The sequence below is a fragment of the Eubalaena glacialis genome, chromosome 17, assembly GCF_028564815.1.
Source record: "Eubalaena glacialis isolate mEubGla1 chromosome 17, mEubGla1.1.hap2.+ XY, whole genome shotgun sequence".
NCBI lineage: Eukaryota > Metazoa > Chordata > Mammalia > Artiodactyla > Balaenidae > Eubalaena > Eubalaena glacialis.
The window spans coordinates 50,227,507-50,244,549 of NC_083732.1; the positions used below are offsets into that span (position 1 = coordinate 50,227,507).

Consider the following 17,043-nt stretch of genomic DNA (forward strand, 5'->3'; position numbering starts at 1 on the left):
ATGTGAACCCCAAACAGATCACATTCTTTCCTTCCGTAATATTCTCCATTGGCTTCTTGTTGCACTTAGAATAAAACCCAAACTCTAACTAGCCCTAAAGGATCCCTAAGTCTGGCTTGTATTTCCTAACTGGGTTCACTGCCCTGCCTCACCTAGCCATTTTTCTCTCTTACCCTCTGTACCCCACCCCTTCCTTCATTAAAGCTTCACCCATGAATCCCAAATTGATGTGTTGGTTTTTTTTGTTTGTTTGTTTGTTTTCAAACCTTAAAAAACCAACCCCATTATGATAACATCAGTAAACACATTGCCCTTGTCTGGTGCTTAACTTTTCAAAACACATTCTTAGGTTATTTTATCTGATCTTATTTCAGTCCATAATCTTTGGTCTGCCTTTTCGAAAGATAAGAATATAGAGGGAATAAAATGCGAAGAAAACTTGATGATTTGTCAAAGAACATCTTTGCTAAGTCGTCCGCCCGTTGTGGAACTAACTCATACTTTCCTTTAAGCTTCAGATATATTCTGAAAGATTTTCTTCAACTCCAGTTTTGCTAATCATACTCTCTTTAAAATGTGCTGGGAAGTTTCTTGGCTTTTTGGAGAGAAACAAGAAACTGGCAGTTCTAGTAGCCACTGTGAGGAGGGTGACGGTCAGATAGGAATAGGAGAGAGACTCAGTTTTCACTATATACCTTTCTGAACGTAAAAAAAGTTTTAGGGCTTCCCTGGTGGCGCAGTGGTTGAGAGTCCGCCTGCCAATGCAGGGGACACGGGTTCGAGCCCTGGTCTGGGAGGATCCCACATGCCGCGGAGCAGCTGGGCCCATGAGCCACAACTACTGAGCCTGTGCGTCTGGAGCCTGTGCACCGCAACAGGAGAGGCCGCGGCAGTGAGAGGCCCGCGCACCGCGATGAAGAGTGGCCCCCGCTTGCCGCAACTGGTGAAAGCCCTTGCACAGAAACGAAGACCCAACACAGCCAAAAATAAATAAATTAATTAATCAAAAAAAAGTTTTAACCACAAGCTTGTGGTATGTATTTAAATTAGTAATATATGTGTATGCTCTGGAAAATTGCCATTCTCATTATTATAACTTCAAAAAGCAATCAGACCATATTAGACAGTTTGGAAAATAGAGGAAGAAAAAAAGGTCATTCCAAATTCTACCACAATCAAAAAAAAACCACCACTTGGGATTGCCATTTCAAAATGGATTCTAGAGTGGGTATTTTGTAAAAGGAATAACCTGACTCCCCATTTGAACCTCTTCTGTAAGTAAGGTATTTCCGAATATGATTTTTATAGTAGGAAATGCCTTTAGTTACTGTTGTTAGTAAAAGAATTTTCTCTATATAAAAGATGAAGGTTATTCATCTTTCTCTCAGTTTTGACAAGAGTGAAACATAGAGCTCTATCACAAGTTTCTCAGCTTAGAACAAAGGAGAAATAACAATGCAGTCTCAGCCGAGCCTCACCAAACTCTAGAAAACCTGCCCCCCACACCTCTAGCCCCGTCACAGTTGGTCCATGTGTCTATAAGCAGCACGGGCAGTTAGGAAGAGTAAAGGAAATAGAAATGCAGCAGTGGAATTGTCAGAATCTCGCACTTGGTTGGATGTAAGGGAAAAGGAAGATGGGAAGCCCGAAGATAATCAGGTTTTGAGGAAGAACAGGAGACTTTAAGAGATTAGGTTTTGGAATTGATATTCCTGGATCCCAATCCCGTTTCTACAGTTTGTTATTTGCCTGATCTTGGGCCGCATTCTTAACCCCTGAGCCTCAGTTTTCTCATTTACAAAACAGGGATAATTTTGCACCTACTTCATTAGGTAATTGGAGAGCTTAAGAGAGAAATTCCACATAAAGCACTTAGGCAGTGCCTGCGTGTTTTCCACTTTTAATTATTAATGGTGATGCTGTTTTGTAAGATAGAGAACAGGAAAGGAGGAGCAGAGGTGGGAGGTGTTAAGGAAGATGGTTTCCGCTTTGACGGGCTGAGTTTGAAGTTCCCGAGAGAAATATATTCAGCCGCTTCTAGGAGACAGAAATGGGGGCCTGGGATAGGAAGCGGCTCGCCTGTGCTCCTGCAGAAGTAAGGGTCTGCCACTAAGTAGCTTTGCACTCATTCTCTGACACTGCTTCCTGGATGGGCTCAAAGTTCTTATTGTTTGAACCTGTGAAAAATGTTTGGTCGCCTGAACAAACTCGTTCGCATGTGCGTGGCTAGCTGGGGAGTTTTTCCAACCACTGGCGTCAGCGCTGCTGCATGTTTGTTCACTGCTCTAGGGTGCCCGGCCCAGGGGACAGTGAGGTGAAAGCCAACTGCACACCAAGCCATGTGCCCTTGGCTGCATGAATGGGCTGGCAGTGTCTCTGCCTCAGAAACGTTTGCCTGGGGCTTCCCTGGTGGCGCAGTGGTTAAGAATCCGCCTGCCAACGCAGGGGACACGGGTTCGAGCCCTGGTCCGGGAAGATCCCACATGCTGCGGAGCAACTAAGCCCGTGCACCACAACTACTGAGCCTGTGCTCTAGAGCCTGTGAGCCACAACTACTGAGCCCGTGTGCCACAACTACTGAGCCTGCGCTCTAGAGCCCATGAGCCACAACCACTGAGCCCACGAGCCACAACTACTGAGCCCACGCTCCTAGAGCTCATACTCCACAACAAGAGAAGCCACCGCAATGAGAAGCCCGCGCACCGCAACGAAGAGTAGCCCCCGCTCACCGCAGCTAGAGAAAGCCTGTGCGCAGCAACGAAGACCCAAAGCAGCCATAAATAAATAAATAAATAAATAAATAAATTTCTTTTTAAAAAAGGAAATGTTTGCCTGCTCCCTCAGTGGGTGTGGCTTCGTGTTGAAAGGCCACCAGCTGTTGAAGTTAAACTCCATGTGGTCAATGTAACGTTCTATTATATGGACCATATACTGGGGTTACTTAGATTTTTTTCTTTCTTGCAGATCATCAATGCCGTGGTACTGCTGATTCTGTTGAGTGCCCTGGCTGATCCAGATCAGTATCACTTTTCAAGTTCTGAACTCGGAGGTGACTTTGAGTTCATGGATGATGCCAGTAAGTACATCAGACAACTGTTGTAGATATTTTGGTATTTTCAAGGGCAGGGAATCCAGCTGCCAGTTCTTCCTATTAAATTACAAATATTGATTCATGGGCCCATTTGAACTGATACTTAACTCTCTTCCCATCATTACAAGTCAGAACAACAAATATTTATGTGCTACATGTATTCTGCCTCTGTTCTAAGTGTAAGAGTCTCATTAAAATTTCTTTTGTCTTTCTTTTTTTCATCTTAATGTTAACTTAGCCATTTTTTAAAATTGTTTCTTTGTCATAATCTTTTTACGCTGGGCCTTTTGGCCTTTTTGGGAAGAGAGGGAGTCAACGGCAGGAAGGAAGGGTCAAACGATATTACATATCTTATTGTGTCTTCTATTATGTTTCAGTATTTACCATTCTTCTAGGAGGTGATCATTCTCCATTCTAGAAATCCTTTTGATGATTATTTTGTTGCTTTTTCCAGATAAATAGAAATATACACAGGGATGTGGATGTGGGGTATGCAGAAAGGAGGCTAGGCCCCCAGCTCTAAGATCATGGAAACCTAAACATCATATAACTGAAGTCAGGCTGTGTCCATGCTAACTGAAAGGGGCAGTGCTGTGCACAATCCCAAACAAAAGGTCATGCAAATTTATTTTACATTGGCTTCGTAGAACTTTCAGAGCATTTAAAAAAAAAAAAAAGTGTCTGGAGCAAAGTGAGTAAGGTAGAGAGGGGCTGAAGATGCAGTTTTAGGGAATGACTAGGAGCATTCAACAGACATGGTGAGACTTGTGAAATTTATTCTCAGAGTGAGAAAACCATTCAGTGGTTTTTAGTAATTCCGTGGTTATGAACTGATATGTGTTTTCAGAAGATCCCTTTTGTTGCTGAGTAGAGGATGCATTTAGGGGACTGGGTGTGTGAGTACAAAGGCCTGGAGACTGGTTTGGGGGGTGTTTCTCTGCGATCCAGGCTACACTGGGGATGGGGAAGAGGGTGGGTTTGAAGGTGGGATTGACAGAACTTCCTGGTATGGGCAGTGAGGGAAAGGGAGGAATCAAAGATGACTCCTACTTTTCAACTTGAGTATATATGGTCTGCATCCTTACTGGGGTGTGCGACGGTCCAGCCACCGCAGGGGGTCTTCCAGGTCCCGACGGAGATGGGTAAGGGACTGAATAGCACCGCCAGTATGGGGTCAGAAGGACCAAGACACCTGATGGTTGCAAGGCGCTTTATTTAGAATTTACTGAATCTTATATAGACAGAAGAGGAAGTCATTATTAGACAATAATCCCATGGAATTGCTTATCCTCTCAGTTCAGTCACCACCATGGACGTCAGCAAGTTTACAACGACCATCCTTGAACATTATCTTCCCTTAACCAGGGACACACAGCCCCCAGCCATAAGGAACAACCAGGACACTTCAGTTCCCTGAGGTCTCCTGGCTTGAGATAGCTTTGCTAATCTCTTTTACATTCCTCAGGCCTGGAACAAAGAGTGCATTCCAAGTCAAGGGTAAAGGCTTTGCTTTCTGTGAGAGACATACTGTCTCCTCCAGGAGTTACCTCCGGCTAAGACTGCATGCCTCCCACAGGGTGAGAGAGTCTAGGGTCAGGAGATGGGAACACACCTTGGAGAAAACTCGACTGATTTAAGTGGCTTAGCATAGTTGTTAGGAGTGTGGCTCTGAAGCCGGAGACCGTAGTTTGAAACCTGACCCTGCCATGTGTGAAATGTGATAACATTGGGCTAGTTACTGATGTTTGTGTGGCTTAGTTTCCCCCTCTGAATATAGGGGTGATCGTAGTATCTACCTCGTGGGATTGTTGTGATTAAATATGTTAGTGTATGAAAAATGTTTCGAATGGGGTGTGGCCCATAATAAGGGCTCAATGTATTTCACTGTTTTACTAACTGTTCTTACTTAGATATATTAAAGTGGAGAGATTAAAAAGGTAGTTTGATATGTGAACCAGACATCTGGGCCGAGGTAAATTTGAGGACATAAGCTTCAAAATGGTATTTACGTTAGGGAGATAGTAAAGAGACTTTTCCTGAAGGAGCCCTGACATTAGAGGTCAGGAGGAGGAGCCTGAGAAAAGCTGGAAGTGAAGTAAATGCAAAGCCAGGAGATGCTTTATGTCCATCATCTCCTACCACCATTGCTTCTAGTAGATACCAAGGCATTATATCATCCTGGGGTTTGGGACCTTGTCAGACTGAGACGTGACTTCTGCTGTAACATTGCTTGTTCTCTCTGTTCTGAATAACCCTGTTACCCTGATGGATTCCTCCAGAAAGATAATGAATTCCATTAATATTAAATTAATATCTCTCTGCCTGCCTTCCCCTGAGTTAAAAGACTATATAATCTATAAATACAATGTTTGATTGACATTTAAAAATAAGTTATCTTTCACTGTTTCCAGTAGCAGGATTCCCTTTCTAAGTAATTGAGGTTAGCAAAGAAGTTTTAAATGATTCAGATACAGTTGTATCTGAATCAAATAGTCACACTGCCTGCCTTTTTCTAATTGCCGGAGATTAAGCTGGGTGGTGACCTGTCTGACAGTATAGGCTTAATTTACCTGACTTCAAAGGCTTGCTGGTACTCAAGACTTTACAATAGTAATTGTTTTGTAATGACCTGGATATTAATTCCAGTGCATTTGCAGTTTCTCTGATATTTCATATATTTGAAAGAAGTGAATGAATAGTTTGTAATTACTTTTAGGACTATCTATTGATCATTTAAATTGCATGGTTAAAAAGATACAGAAGGATGAATATTCATTCACGTGAGTGAATCTTTTTTTAACTTTCCTCTTACATTTTCCTTTCGTATGTTTTGATCTCTTTTTAAAAAGAACTTTGTAGGTCAAAGATCATCATGGCTGACAAACCTTTCTATATTTAACATACATGAGGATACAACTAAATAGTCCTTGAAATGGGTACAGTCAATTGCTGTGAATTGTGCTTGAAAATTATGGTATATAACAATTTTTTTGTTTTGTTTTGTTTTTTGCGGCTTGCGGGATTTTAGTTCCCTGACCAGGGATAGAACCCGCGCCCTCGGCAGTGAAAGCACAGAGCCCTAACCATTGGACCTCCAGGGAATTCCCGGTATATAGAAGTTTTAAGTTGATATCTTTTTGGAATGGTGGTAGTCATCTCAAGATTTTATCCAGAAGGACAGAGCAGGAGTGTATCTCACTTTTCCATGTGATCTTTTCCTAAAATGATCTGGTAGAAGAAAGTCAGATCCCTATGATTTATACTAAAATGGGGCATATAGGAGAATCCACTGGGATAAAGAAAAAAATATAAAGAGTTCTCTTTAAAAACACCTATCTCTTCAACATTTGTATTTGTACATATTTTATATACAAAAATTTGTAATATATATTTATAATTTACAAATAAACATATTTATGTAATCAAAAATTGACTATGCTAGGAAAGACTGGGAACTGTCATAGATTGGAGGAAACAAAGGAGATACAACTACATGCAGTACAAGACCCTGGATTAGATTCTGGAACGGAAAAAGGATGTGAGGGGGCAAAGAGAAACAGGTAAAATTCAAATAAGTAGACTTCATGAAATTTTATTTGTGAAATTTTAATGGGCTGGCAAGGAACTGTCACAGGAAGTGTCAGAGCCAAACATAATGCCAAACAGATCATCCAAATTAATTTCTGATTCATTTTGCAGCAAAATTGTCTTTCAAGCCAAACTTACTTTATTCACCTGCCCTGGGGAGGAAATGGCCATAAAAATAATGAAGAATTTGTTTACTGTATATAGGAACCTGGTTTAGGATAAAAACACTAATACATTTATTGGAGAAAGGATGGTCTTTATAGTCATTGGTTCTGGGTGAAATCAAGAAGAGAAAAACAGATACTTCATCAAAGAAGGTATCCATATGACCAATAAGCACATGAAAGTATTCTCCACATTATTAGTTGTAAAAGAAATGCAAATTACAAGCACAGCAGTGAATCACTCCACCCCTTCAAAATGGCAACATGAACAGAACTGACAATGCCACCTGTTGATATGGCTTTGGAACCACTGGATTTCTCAAGCTACAGCTGGGAGTGTAAATCGTTCAACCACTTTGGGAAAACTAAAGCTATATATACATCCACCCTATGACCCGGCAGTTTCACTCCTAGGTGTGTACCCTACAGTAATGAATGCTTGTGTCCATCATTAGCCATGTATAAAAATGGCCACGGTCGCTTTATTCATAATAGCCAAAAACTGGAAACAATCCAGATTTCCACCAGTGGTAGAATGGACAGAAGTGAAGAGATGAAACAATCCAAACAAAATGGGTGCTGGAGATTCATTATACTTCTGTGTATGTTTGAAAGTTTTGGTAATACAAACTAAGAAATAGAAGGGAAAAGAAGATCGGCTGAGGCTTTCCACATGGCTCTTGGCACCACATTGGGAAAGGCCCAGGCTGCCTACCTGCTGTCTGTTCACATACCCTCAAACCAGCAGGGCACTTGGTCTGCAGAGCTTGTCTACTTGTGCGTGACATGCCAGCGTCTTGAGGAAATAGACATACATATGCGACAGCCGGGAGAGCGGAGCCACAGGACCATCCTGGCCCTTTATTTTCATCCCTCTACCCTCCCATCCGTCCATCCTGTCATCTCTTTAGCTTTTTTCCTTTTTTCTTTTTTCAAAAAATATTTATTTATTTATTTATTTGGCTGCGCCAGGTCTTTGTCATGGCATGTGGGCTCTTTTAGTTGCGGCAGGCGGGATCTAGTTCCCTGACTAGGGATCGAACCCGGGCCCCCTGCATTGGGAGCACAGAGTCTTAATCACTGGACCACCAGGGAAGTCCCATCTCTTTATCTTTTAAGTCACATGGCTCAAAAGGTTACATATTCTACACCTTGACTACATCTTATTTTTTTACAAGGATAATTCAATGAATATTTATTGTCAAGATCTTTTTACAAAGATGTAGGTGTAAGAAGACCACTAGGGATGGTGAAGTAATTTGCTTAATCAGGACCAGCTGTTACCATCCCTAGATCTGAAGGAGAGATGGGAGGCAGTGGTTACTAGAGCTGGGAATGAGAGTCATACAGAGTTGAACTCCTTATAAGGAGCAATGCTACCTTTTTGGTGCAGGGCCACCCCGAGGCAGCCTCACAGCAGGGGGCAGCCTCTTCCTCTCTCTGTCCCTTGTCTGGACTCCTCATTGAGTGAACTCAACTAACGCCACAGGGTAAGGGAGCCCTGTTGATGGCCCATACCGGTGTGCCTGCTAGGGCAGATAACTGGATGGTGAGAGTGGGTTTGGAAAGACAAACGGAAGACATCTGGTAGAATCATTCACCTCCTTATCCGGATGTTCCACTTAACCAAACTTGGTGGACATTTCCCCGCTTTGCCTATAAGAAAACCGTTTAAAAAAAAAACACTCTACTAAATGTCTTTTTTAAAATTAGATACGTGTTAAGCCTGTAGAATTCCTTATTTGTTTGAGTTTGCCAACGACTGAGCAGGAACTAAACTAGCACAGGTGTCCAGTGCTGCTTCTCTGATGATGCATTTTGTTGTTGTTTGCATTTCAGTGGTTTTGAAATTAGGATGTGATTTACAATTTAACATAGATTTAGTATTAGGATCATTTTTTTTTTTTTACTTCAAATCTTTATTTTGAAAAAATTCAAACCTTTCAGAAAAGTTTCCTATACAGTGAACACCTATCTTGCTTTTTTCATTAACAATAATTTGGAGTTCCTCATTCTTTATAGGGTTACCTCTTATTAAATATTGAATAAGTGTAAAACAGTGTTTATAAAATAAGCTGAGTAATTGTACTGTAAGTACTTGTGCAGCCACAACTTGATTTGAGGAATTGAATTTTACCATAACTTTCGAAAGAGCCCCTCTGATCTTGGAGATAGCTGCCACTCTTCTGAACTGTTTATCATTCCTTTGCTTTTCTGTGTAAACTTACCACGTATATTTGTATCACTGAGTGATCTATCGTTTAAGTTTCACGTGCTTGAACTTTATATTGTGGATTCACACAGTACGCCTTCTTCTGAGACTGGCTTTTTCAACTTTACTGTGTTAATGAAAAAATTATTGCTTGATAAAGATGGTAAGGAAGACTTTATTCAAGATTGGCTACTGTAGTGGGGGCCTTGCAGTAGGGGAGAAAAATCGAGCTCAATTCCCCCTCCAAAAAGGACAAGTGGGGATTATAGCCAAGGAGCAGGGTGGAGGTCAGCGAATGGAAAATCACTAAGAGGAAACATCAAGGCTAGGGGGGTTCTTGCTAGATAACTCAACAGGATTCTTGCTAAAGGCAGACCAGGGTGATATGCTATTGAGGGTGAAAAATAAGGAATTTGACCAGATATCAGAGTGATTGGATACCAAGAGTGAGGTATACTAACTCCGTAGGATTCTTGCCAAAACTTGACTTAAATGGGCCAAGGATAGAGCCTAAGGTGTTTGGTGAGAAGAGAGAGTCTTTGTTATGTGTCTGCGTCTAATTGGGAAAACCTGTATGCATCCAGCACCCAGTTGCAAGGGAATCTGGGAAATTTAGATTTTAGCTTTCTAGCCTCTGCAGAATAGGAAGGCACATTAGAAGGTGGGAATGAAAGCTTGGTGCCAATTCACCACCTCTCCTGCCAATATGTGTAGTATATGGTAGGGCTAACCCTACCTTCTTTGTCAGAAATCTTCTAATTATTCTTGCTTATTTTTTTCTTCTGTGCTTGAGCACCACATGTCCAGTGGTCAGGAAATACTGCTGTATATCTCTGACTGTTAAATTTGTTGATTAGCTTAGGGAGAAGCAACATCTTTACATGTTGTATTTTGTACATCTTTTTTTTTTTTAAACGACTTTATTGCGCTATACTTTGTATGCTGTAAAACTTACCCATTTTAAATGTACAACTTCATGATTTTTAGTAAGTTTATAGAGGTGTGAAATCTTTAAAAAGTCTAATTAAAACTTACGCCTTTCCAGTTGTGCAAGTCTTCTTTAGTGTCCATCAGTAATGTTTCCAAAATTGTTCCAAATAGATCATGCATTTTTTTAATTAAATTTATTTTATTTCCTTCTCTTAAGGTCTAGTCACACATCTTGGTTCCCCAGTGACCATAATTACAAAAAATGTAAATGCTCCTTATTGGTTTTCCTATTTTTAAAAAAAAATTATTTATTTATTTATTTATGTACGTATGTATGTATGTTTGGCTGCGTTGGGTCTTCGTTGCTGCACGCGGGCTTTCTCTAGCTGCGGCGAGCGGGGGCTACTCTTCGTTGCGGTGCGCGGGCTTCTCATTGCAGTGTCTTCTCTCGTTGCAGAGCACGGGCTCTAGGTGCGTGGGCTTCAGTAGATTTGGCACGCGGGCTCAGTTGTGGCTTCAGTTGTGGCTCGCGGGTTCTAGAGCACAGGCTCAGAAGTTGTGGCGCACGGGCTTAGTTGCTCCGTGGCATGTGGGATCTTCCCGGACCAGGGCTTGAACACGTGTCCCCTGCATTGGCAGGTGGATTCTTAACCACTGCGCCACCAGGGAAGTCCAGGTTTCTCTGTTTTTATATAAGCAACCTTTATGAGACTTAATTATGTCAGTATAAATTTCTCAATATGAGAATAGCTGGCAGGAGCTAATTTCCTTATCTTAGAAAGTGAGGAGTTAACAGAGAGTCTCTGAACTTGACATTTTCCGTATATTACTTAACTAACTAATGCTTTGTAACTTATAGTTTAAATCTTAACACCTGACAACATGTATGAACCTTGAAAATGTTATTCTAAATGAGATAAGCCACACACAGAAGGCCGCATATTGTGTGATTCCATTTATATGAAATGTACAGGATAGGCAAATCTAAAGAGATGGAAAGTACGTTAATGGTTGCCAGGGGCTGGAGGGCGGGGGGAGGTGTGGGGGAGTGACTTCTAAGGATATAGAGGGGGTTATTTTGTGAGAAAGAAAATATTCTGGAATTAGTGGTGATGGCTGTGCAACTTTGTGACTAAAAAACCCACTGAATTATATATATGCTTTTTTAAAGGGTGCATTTTATAGAATGTGAATTATATCTTAATACAAAAAATTTATGAGGGGAAAAAAAGACCCAGCCCAAATAACCACATCCTCCCATAAATTCTTTTTTGTTCCTCTTGGCTGAAAATATTGTCCCCTCTGAACTCCCCTAGCTTGTCATCTGTTGTCTGCTATTGAATTCTTCCATCCCTTCCTAGTAGATGCTAAGCATCTGAGAGCAAAGATTATGTCCTCTTAATCTCTACAGCCTTACATTTTTATCCCATGTTACACACCTATTTAGTATTCATGAAATAAATTTTGGGTTTAAGAATAAAGTTGTAAATTAGCAAGTTACAAGAAACCCCTCTTCTATCTGAATTTACTTCAATAAAAAGTTATAAACAATTGCCACACAAATAACAGAAAGTATATTAGAGCTTTGCTTCTGTTTTAGGGGAATAAAATTAGTGCCTTATGCTTATTCTTCCCCAAGCTTTCAACCTCAGAACGTGAGGCCCCATAGGAGGGACTTACCTGGGTTTTGTGTTTACCCCCGCAGGGGTTGAGGGCTTTTGTATTTTGCTCTCAGTAGCTCATATTGTTGCTGTGAATTCATCTGAAAATAGTTCTCTTCTAGACTTAATGGTGAAACTATACCCCAAATACTGTTGGCTTCATGAGCCAAAAATATGGCCGAAAATTGAGCCATAAGAATGACTTATGACTAGGCAAGTATGATGTGGGAACACAAACCAGGTGCTAGTTATCTATCTAGCTACCAGTTTTATGGGAAGGACACAAACCCAAGAAATGTTAAGGAAGAGTAGAATTAGAAATAGATTATTTTAACAAAGGCATTTCAGGGAACTCCTTTATATGCCTATTCTGTTTCAATGATTAATTGACTAAGTATCAGGAAATACTTTCTAATTATGCCTTTGTGGCCTGTGGTATAGCTTTTCTTTGGAACCTTTTCAAATTAGAACTGAGTCATTAAGCCAGGAATTTAATTTAGGAAACAACTTGCCGGCTGTGTGCTCTGACTTTGGTTGGAGCTACGGTGCAAAGAATAAGTAAAGGATATTCCTGTCACTGACCAGTACTTTACTGATTGTAAAAATCCCTATATTGTTAGTAGGACCAGTTACTCATTTGCCTGTTGACATAATTATAAAAGAAATGAATTTTAATTCCTTAGAGTAACTCTCATGTTCACCATGGTACGCTACACACTACTTCAGAGGAGCTGACTTGTGCTCTAGACTGCTAGGAGGTACAAGGTTCATTGACCTGTTTTATCTTTTCTGCTCTGTGTTTTTATTTGATTTACGCTTTGATCCTACCTAAGCTATTTGACATGCTTGTGATATATTCAGTCTGTTCAGTGTGGTTGGTGTAGTCATTTATAGGAATAGAATTTTGAAAATTTCCTCATCAAATTAACAGTTTTTCTGTGGTATCTCATTGTGAGTGGTGATAAGATACTTTATGACTTTCATTTTACTTGTGCCTTTTAAATTTCTCGTGAGTTTTATATTCTTTGAAAAAGATGGAAATTTTAAAAATTTTAATGATTATGTGAGATTTAGTTCTGGAGTGGTTTTCTTTTTTTTCCAGAATAGGACATAAAATTATTCAAGATTTTAGTTTTTTTCTGTATTAATATTTTATATTAATAAAGGTTTTATTGATGTGCCTAATATTAATATAAAAGATAATTTATATAAATTTTATTATAACATAAATATTAATATAACCATTGTATTTTTATTTTTAAATAAAGCCTTGGCTTTGTTTATTTGCTTGTTTATCTATCTGTCTGTCTCTCTATTTCTCTTAAGATCTATGAGGGAGTCAAAGAGTATCCTGTAATGGGCTAGCTCTTATAAAACTAATTTTTTCTCATTATGAAATAGACTTGTACAGAATTTGGAAACCGTCAAAGTAAGACAAAGAAGAAAATAATAAACTTCTGCCTGAGTTCAAGTTTTAGAGATTACTACAAGTTCTGATAGGCTTTGCACATAATAAAGGATGTCCAGCTCCTTTTAGGGAGGCTCTCTGGTTTCCCAGGACTTTGAGCTCCACTACTGCATTTGCTTTACCTCCTTCACAGCTGGGTAGCATGGTGGCTAAGAACATTGCCTCTGGAGTTAGACTTCTGGGGTAGAATAGCTCATCCACCACCTGCTAGCTGGGCAACCTTGGGCAGGTTACTTGCCTGGCAAAAATACTATGAGGCATACATGAAATGTCCTTGTTGGTACCTCTTCCCTCATAATAAGGGAAGGTGAGTTCATTTAGCATTAAAATTATAAAGTAAACTATAAAATATATATGTATCCTGAGAGAAATCATGCTCTTTTAAGTGCTGACTAGTATTAATTATCTCTTGATTCTCTTCTAACCTTCTTTTTTTTTGAGAATCAAATTTTTACTCCTTTAGTAAAAGTCATCAGCTTTATTATAAATGTACTGCATTAAATCTAGAGACCATTTTAAGGAAGCTTCATTTTTTTTAAGGTGGCAGATGGTCTTTATTGATATATATACATCTGACACAGAAAGTACTTTGACCTTATGATTCTGTTTGTAAACCTGCTTAAAATATCCTCTCATCTCTGAAGCTGAGGATATAATGCTTTCCTTTGGAGAAATACCTGTAGCAAGTGGCAGCCTCGGTTGGTTCATTTGGTCAGTATTTAAAGCTTAAGTAGAAGCAGCATAGTATAGTAGAGAGAGCCAAAGATTTGAGTCATAAGAGCTGGATTAGTCATAGTTTAGCCTTTTGATGCAGATGCTATCTCAGCAAGTTACATAACCTCTGAGCCCTGGTTTCATAATCCATTCACCGGGCACAGTAACATCTACCTCAGAGTAATGAAGACTCAATGAGGTATCTATGAAAATGCCTTGGAAACTGTCAGCACTATACAGATACTTCACTGCAAGGGTTTTTGTACTCTCTTAGCCTGATTATAACCCTACACGTTACCTTCAGAAACCCAGATATACTGTACTTCTAATCAGAATCTCCTAAAGATATGGTAACATGACCTCTTGAATAAGTCTTCAGTTTGTACCTACTGTGAAACAGGCTTTGTACTAGAGCTGCTCTGTTCAACAAAGATATGATGCAACCACACAAGTAATTTTAAATTTCTTAGTAGCCTCATTTAAAAAGGTAACAACAAACAGGTGATTAACTTTAATAATGTATTTAACTCAGTATATCCCAAATATTATTTCAGCTTCTAATCAGTATAAAAATCATTAATGGGATTTTTTTTTTTTTTGATACTAAGTCCTTGAAATGTGGAGTACATTTCAGTCTTACGGCACATCTCAATGCAGATTGACCACAGTACAAGTGCTCAGCGCCCACTTGTGGCATCTGTCACCTTCTCAGTGTTGAGGTTGCAGTTGTGAACGAGACACAACAGCTCCTTTTCCTCAGGAAGGTTCCTCTAGCAGAGACAGACAGTACCCGAATAAGCAAGATAATAGTGAAACATGCTGTAAAGAAAATACAGCAGTCACGTGGGCATGACCGGGAGGGTCACATTAGCTAGGATGGCCAGGGAAGATCTTGGAGGTGTTGAGCTGAATGATTAAAAAGGCGGAGCCAATCATGTGAAAATATGAGCGACATTACTTCTGTTCAGTGGGAACTGCAAATGTGAGGCCCTGGCATGGGATGATTTGGCTGTGTTTAGTGAACTAAATGGTATGGCTGGATTACAGTGAGTAAGAAAGTGTGGGATGAGATGAGAGGAGATTGGAGAGGTTGGCAGGCTCTAGACTAAACAAGAGACATAAAGGTCCTGATAAGAAAAAGAATACCTCATTTGTTATATATATAATTCAGTGGACCAGAAGACCAAACTTTTAAATACATATACATAGATATATTTATAGATATATTTAGTATAGACCTATGTGTGATTTAGGGAGAAAATCTTTTAGGCACTTTGCGTCCATTAACAATCATCGACTCAGACTCCAAAGGAACTCTGGTGGTTAACTTAGTATAAAGTTCTTGTCTATAATTGGTTTATAAACAAAATGCCTTTGAGGAGCGACTTTAGAAAATGTTAAAACAGTGGAGCTACTACTGATTTTCTTTCTTTTTTTAAAAAACTATTTTGCAGACATGTGCATTGCTATCGCAATTTCTCTTCTCATGATCCTGATCTGTGCAATGGCTACTTATGGAGCATACAAGGTAAGCAGCTTAGAAATAAGGTCCTGGGCCTTTTCCTTGGTCCCTTACACTTGTAATCTGTGCAGCTATCTGTAAGAAGTAAGGAATGATTGTTCTCAGTTTCCTGTAAGAATCTTTAAAAGTTTAAATCTCTTGCTAATGTTACGTGGAAAACCAATGTTACAGTCTCAGAAGTGTTCACTGAGGCTTGTTGGTTGACTGCTTTTGTTTGGTTTAGCAAGTGGCCATCATGACCTGCTTTAATGAATTTCTACTCCTCCGTTTCCCTTCAGATTAAGAAAAGATTTCTCTGAATTCAAAAACATAATGTTTTGTAATAGTGAACATATTAAATATTAACATCCTGTCCTGTCTTATGTTTAGCAACACGCGGCCTGGATCATCCCATTCTTCTGTTACCAGATCTTTGATTTTGCCCTGAACACCTTGGTTGCAGTCACTGTGCTTGTTTATCCAAACTCCATCCAGGAATACATACGACAGCTGGTACGTGACCTTTATAATTACTATGTCTCGGGACTTCCTTGGTGGCACAGTGGTTAAGAGTCTGCCTGCCAATGCAGGGGACACGGGTTCGAGCCCTGGTCTGGGAAGATCCTACATGCTGCGGAGCAACTAGGCCCGTGAGCCACAAGTACTGAGCCTGTGCTCTAGAGTTGTGAGCCACAGCTGCTGAGACCGCGTGCCATGGCTGCTGAGACCGCGTGCCACGGCTGCTGAAGCCCACGCGCCTGGAGCCCATGCTCCGCAACAAGAGAGGCCACCGCGATGAGAGGCCCGCGCACCGCAGCGAAGAGTAGCCCCCGCTCACAACGAAAGAAAAGCCCGTGCACAGCAATGGAGACCCAATGCAGCCAAAAAATAAAATAAATAAATTTATAAAAAAAAAAAATAATGATAATTACTATGTCTCTTCGTGAGGGAGACCTGGTTAAGATAGAAATATAAAAGATGTAGAGATAAACATACACATATTTGTGGTGTTTTAACTTGCATCTGAGTTACTGATTAGAGATTTTTGAATACAGATAAGATTTTTTATCTCTTAGAATGCTTTTTGGGAAAACATAACCCCCTGAGGTAGATAAGTTGGTGATGATGGTATTAGAGGTGCCTACCTAATTTACAAGCTACTTAACTAATTGTTATTTTTGTAAAATGCAATTTGCTCAATTATCAGCAGAGGATAGCCTTTTGCCTCTGCTGTGTATGGGAAAAGTGGAACTCTACTATGTACTGTTTCCCAAACTTATTTGATCATAGAACCCCTTTCTTCAAACTTCTTTTTTTAAAAAATTAATTTATTTATTTATTTATTTTTGGCTGAGTTGGGTCTTTGTTGCTGCATGCGGGCTTTCTCTTGTTGCATCGAGCGGGGGCTACTCTTCGTTGCGGTGCACGGGCTTCTCATTGCGGTGGCTTCTCTTGTTGTGGAGCACGGGCTCTAAGCATGTGGGCTTCAGTAGTTGTGGCTCGCGTGCTCTAGAGCGCAGGCTCAGTAGTTGTGGCGCACGGGCTTAGTTGCTCCGCGGCATGTGGGATCTTCTCAGACCAGGGCTCGAACCTGTGTCCCCTGCATTAGCAGGCGGATTCTTAACCACTGCGCCACCAGGGAAGCCCCAAACTTCTTTCTGGGGCTGGTTTTCTACAATATTAAATGTCCTTTGTGACCATATGAGTGAATATT

At 40.2% G+C, this 17,043-nt stretch overlaps 1 protein-coding gene across 2 annotated transcripts in view; it reads left to right on the plus strand.

Moving 5' to 3' along the window:
- Positions 1-17,043, plus strand: part of LAPTM4B (lysosomal protein transmembrane 4 beta) — a 74,754-nt gene that overhangs the window by 23,226 nt on the left and 34,485 nt on the right. For both annotated transcript variants that reach the window (XM_061171310.1, XM_061171311.1), the window contains exons 2-4: positions 2,965-3,076; positions 15,283-15,356; positions 15,720-15,842. In XM_061171310.1, the coding sequence (XP_061027293.1) occupies positions 2,965-3,076; positions 15,283-15,356; positions 15,720-15,842 (309 nt within the window). The remainder of the gene's footprint in view (positions 1-2,964; positions 3,077-15,282; positions 15,357-15,719; positions 15,843-17,043) is intronic.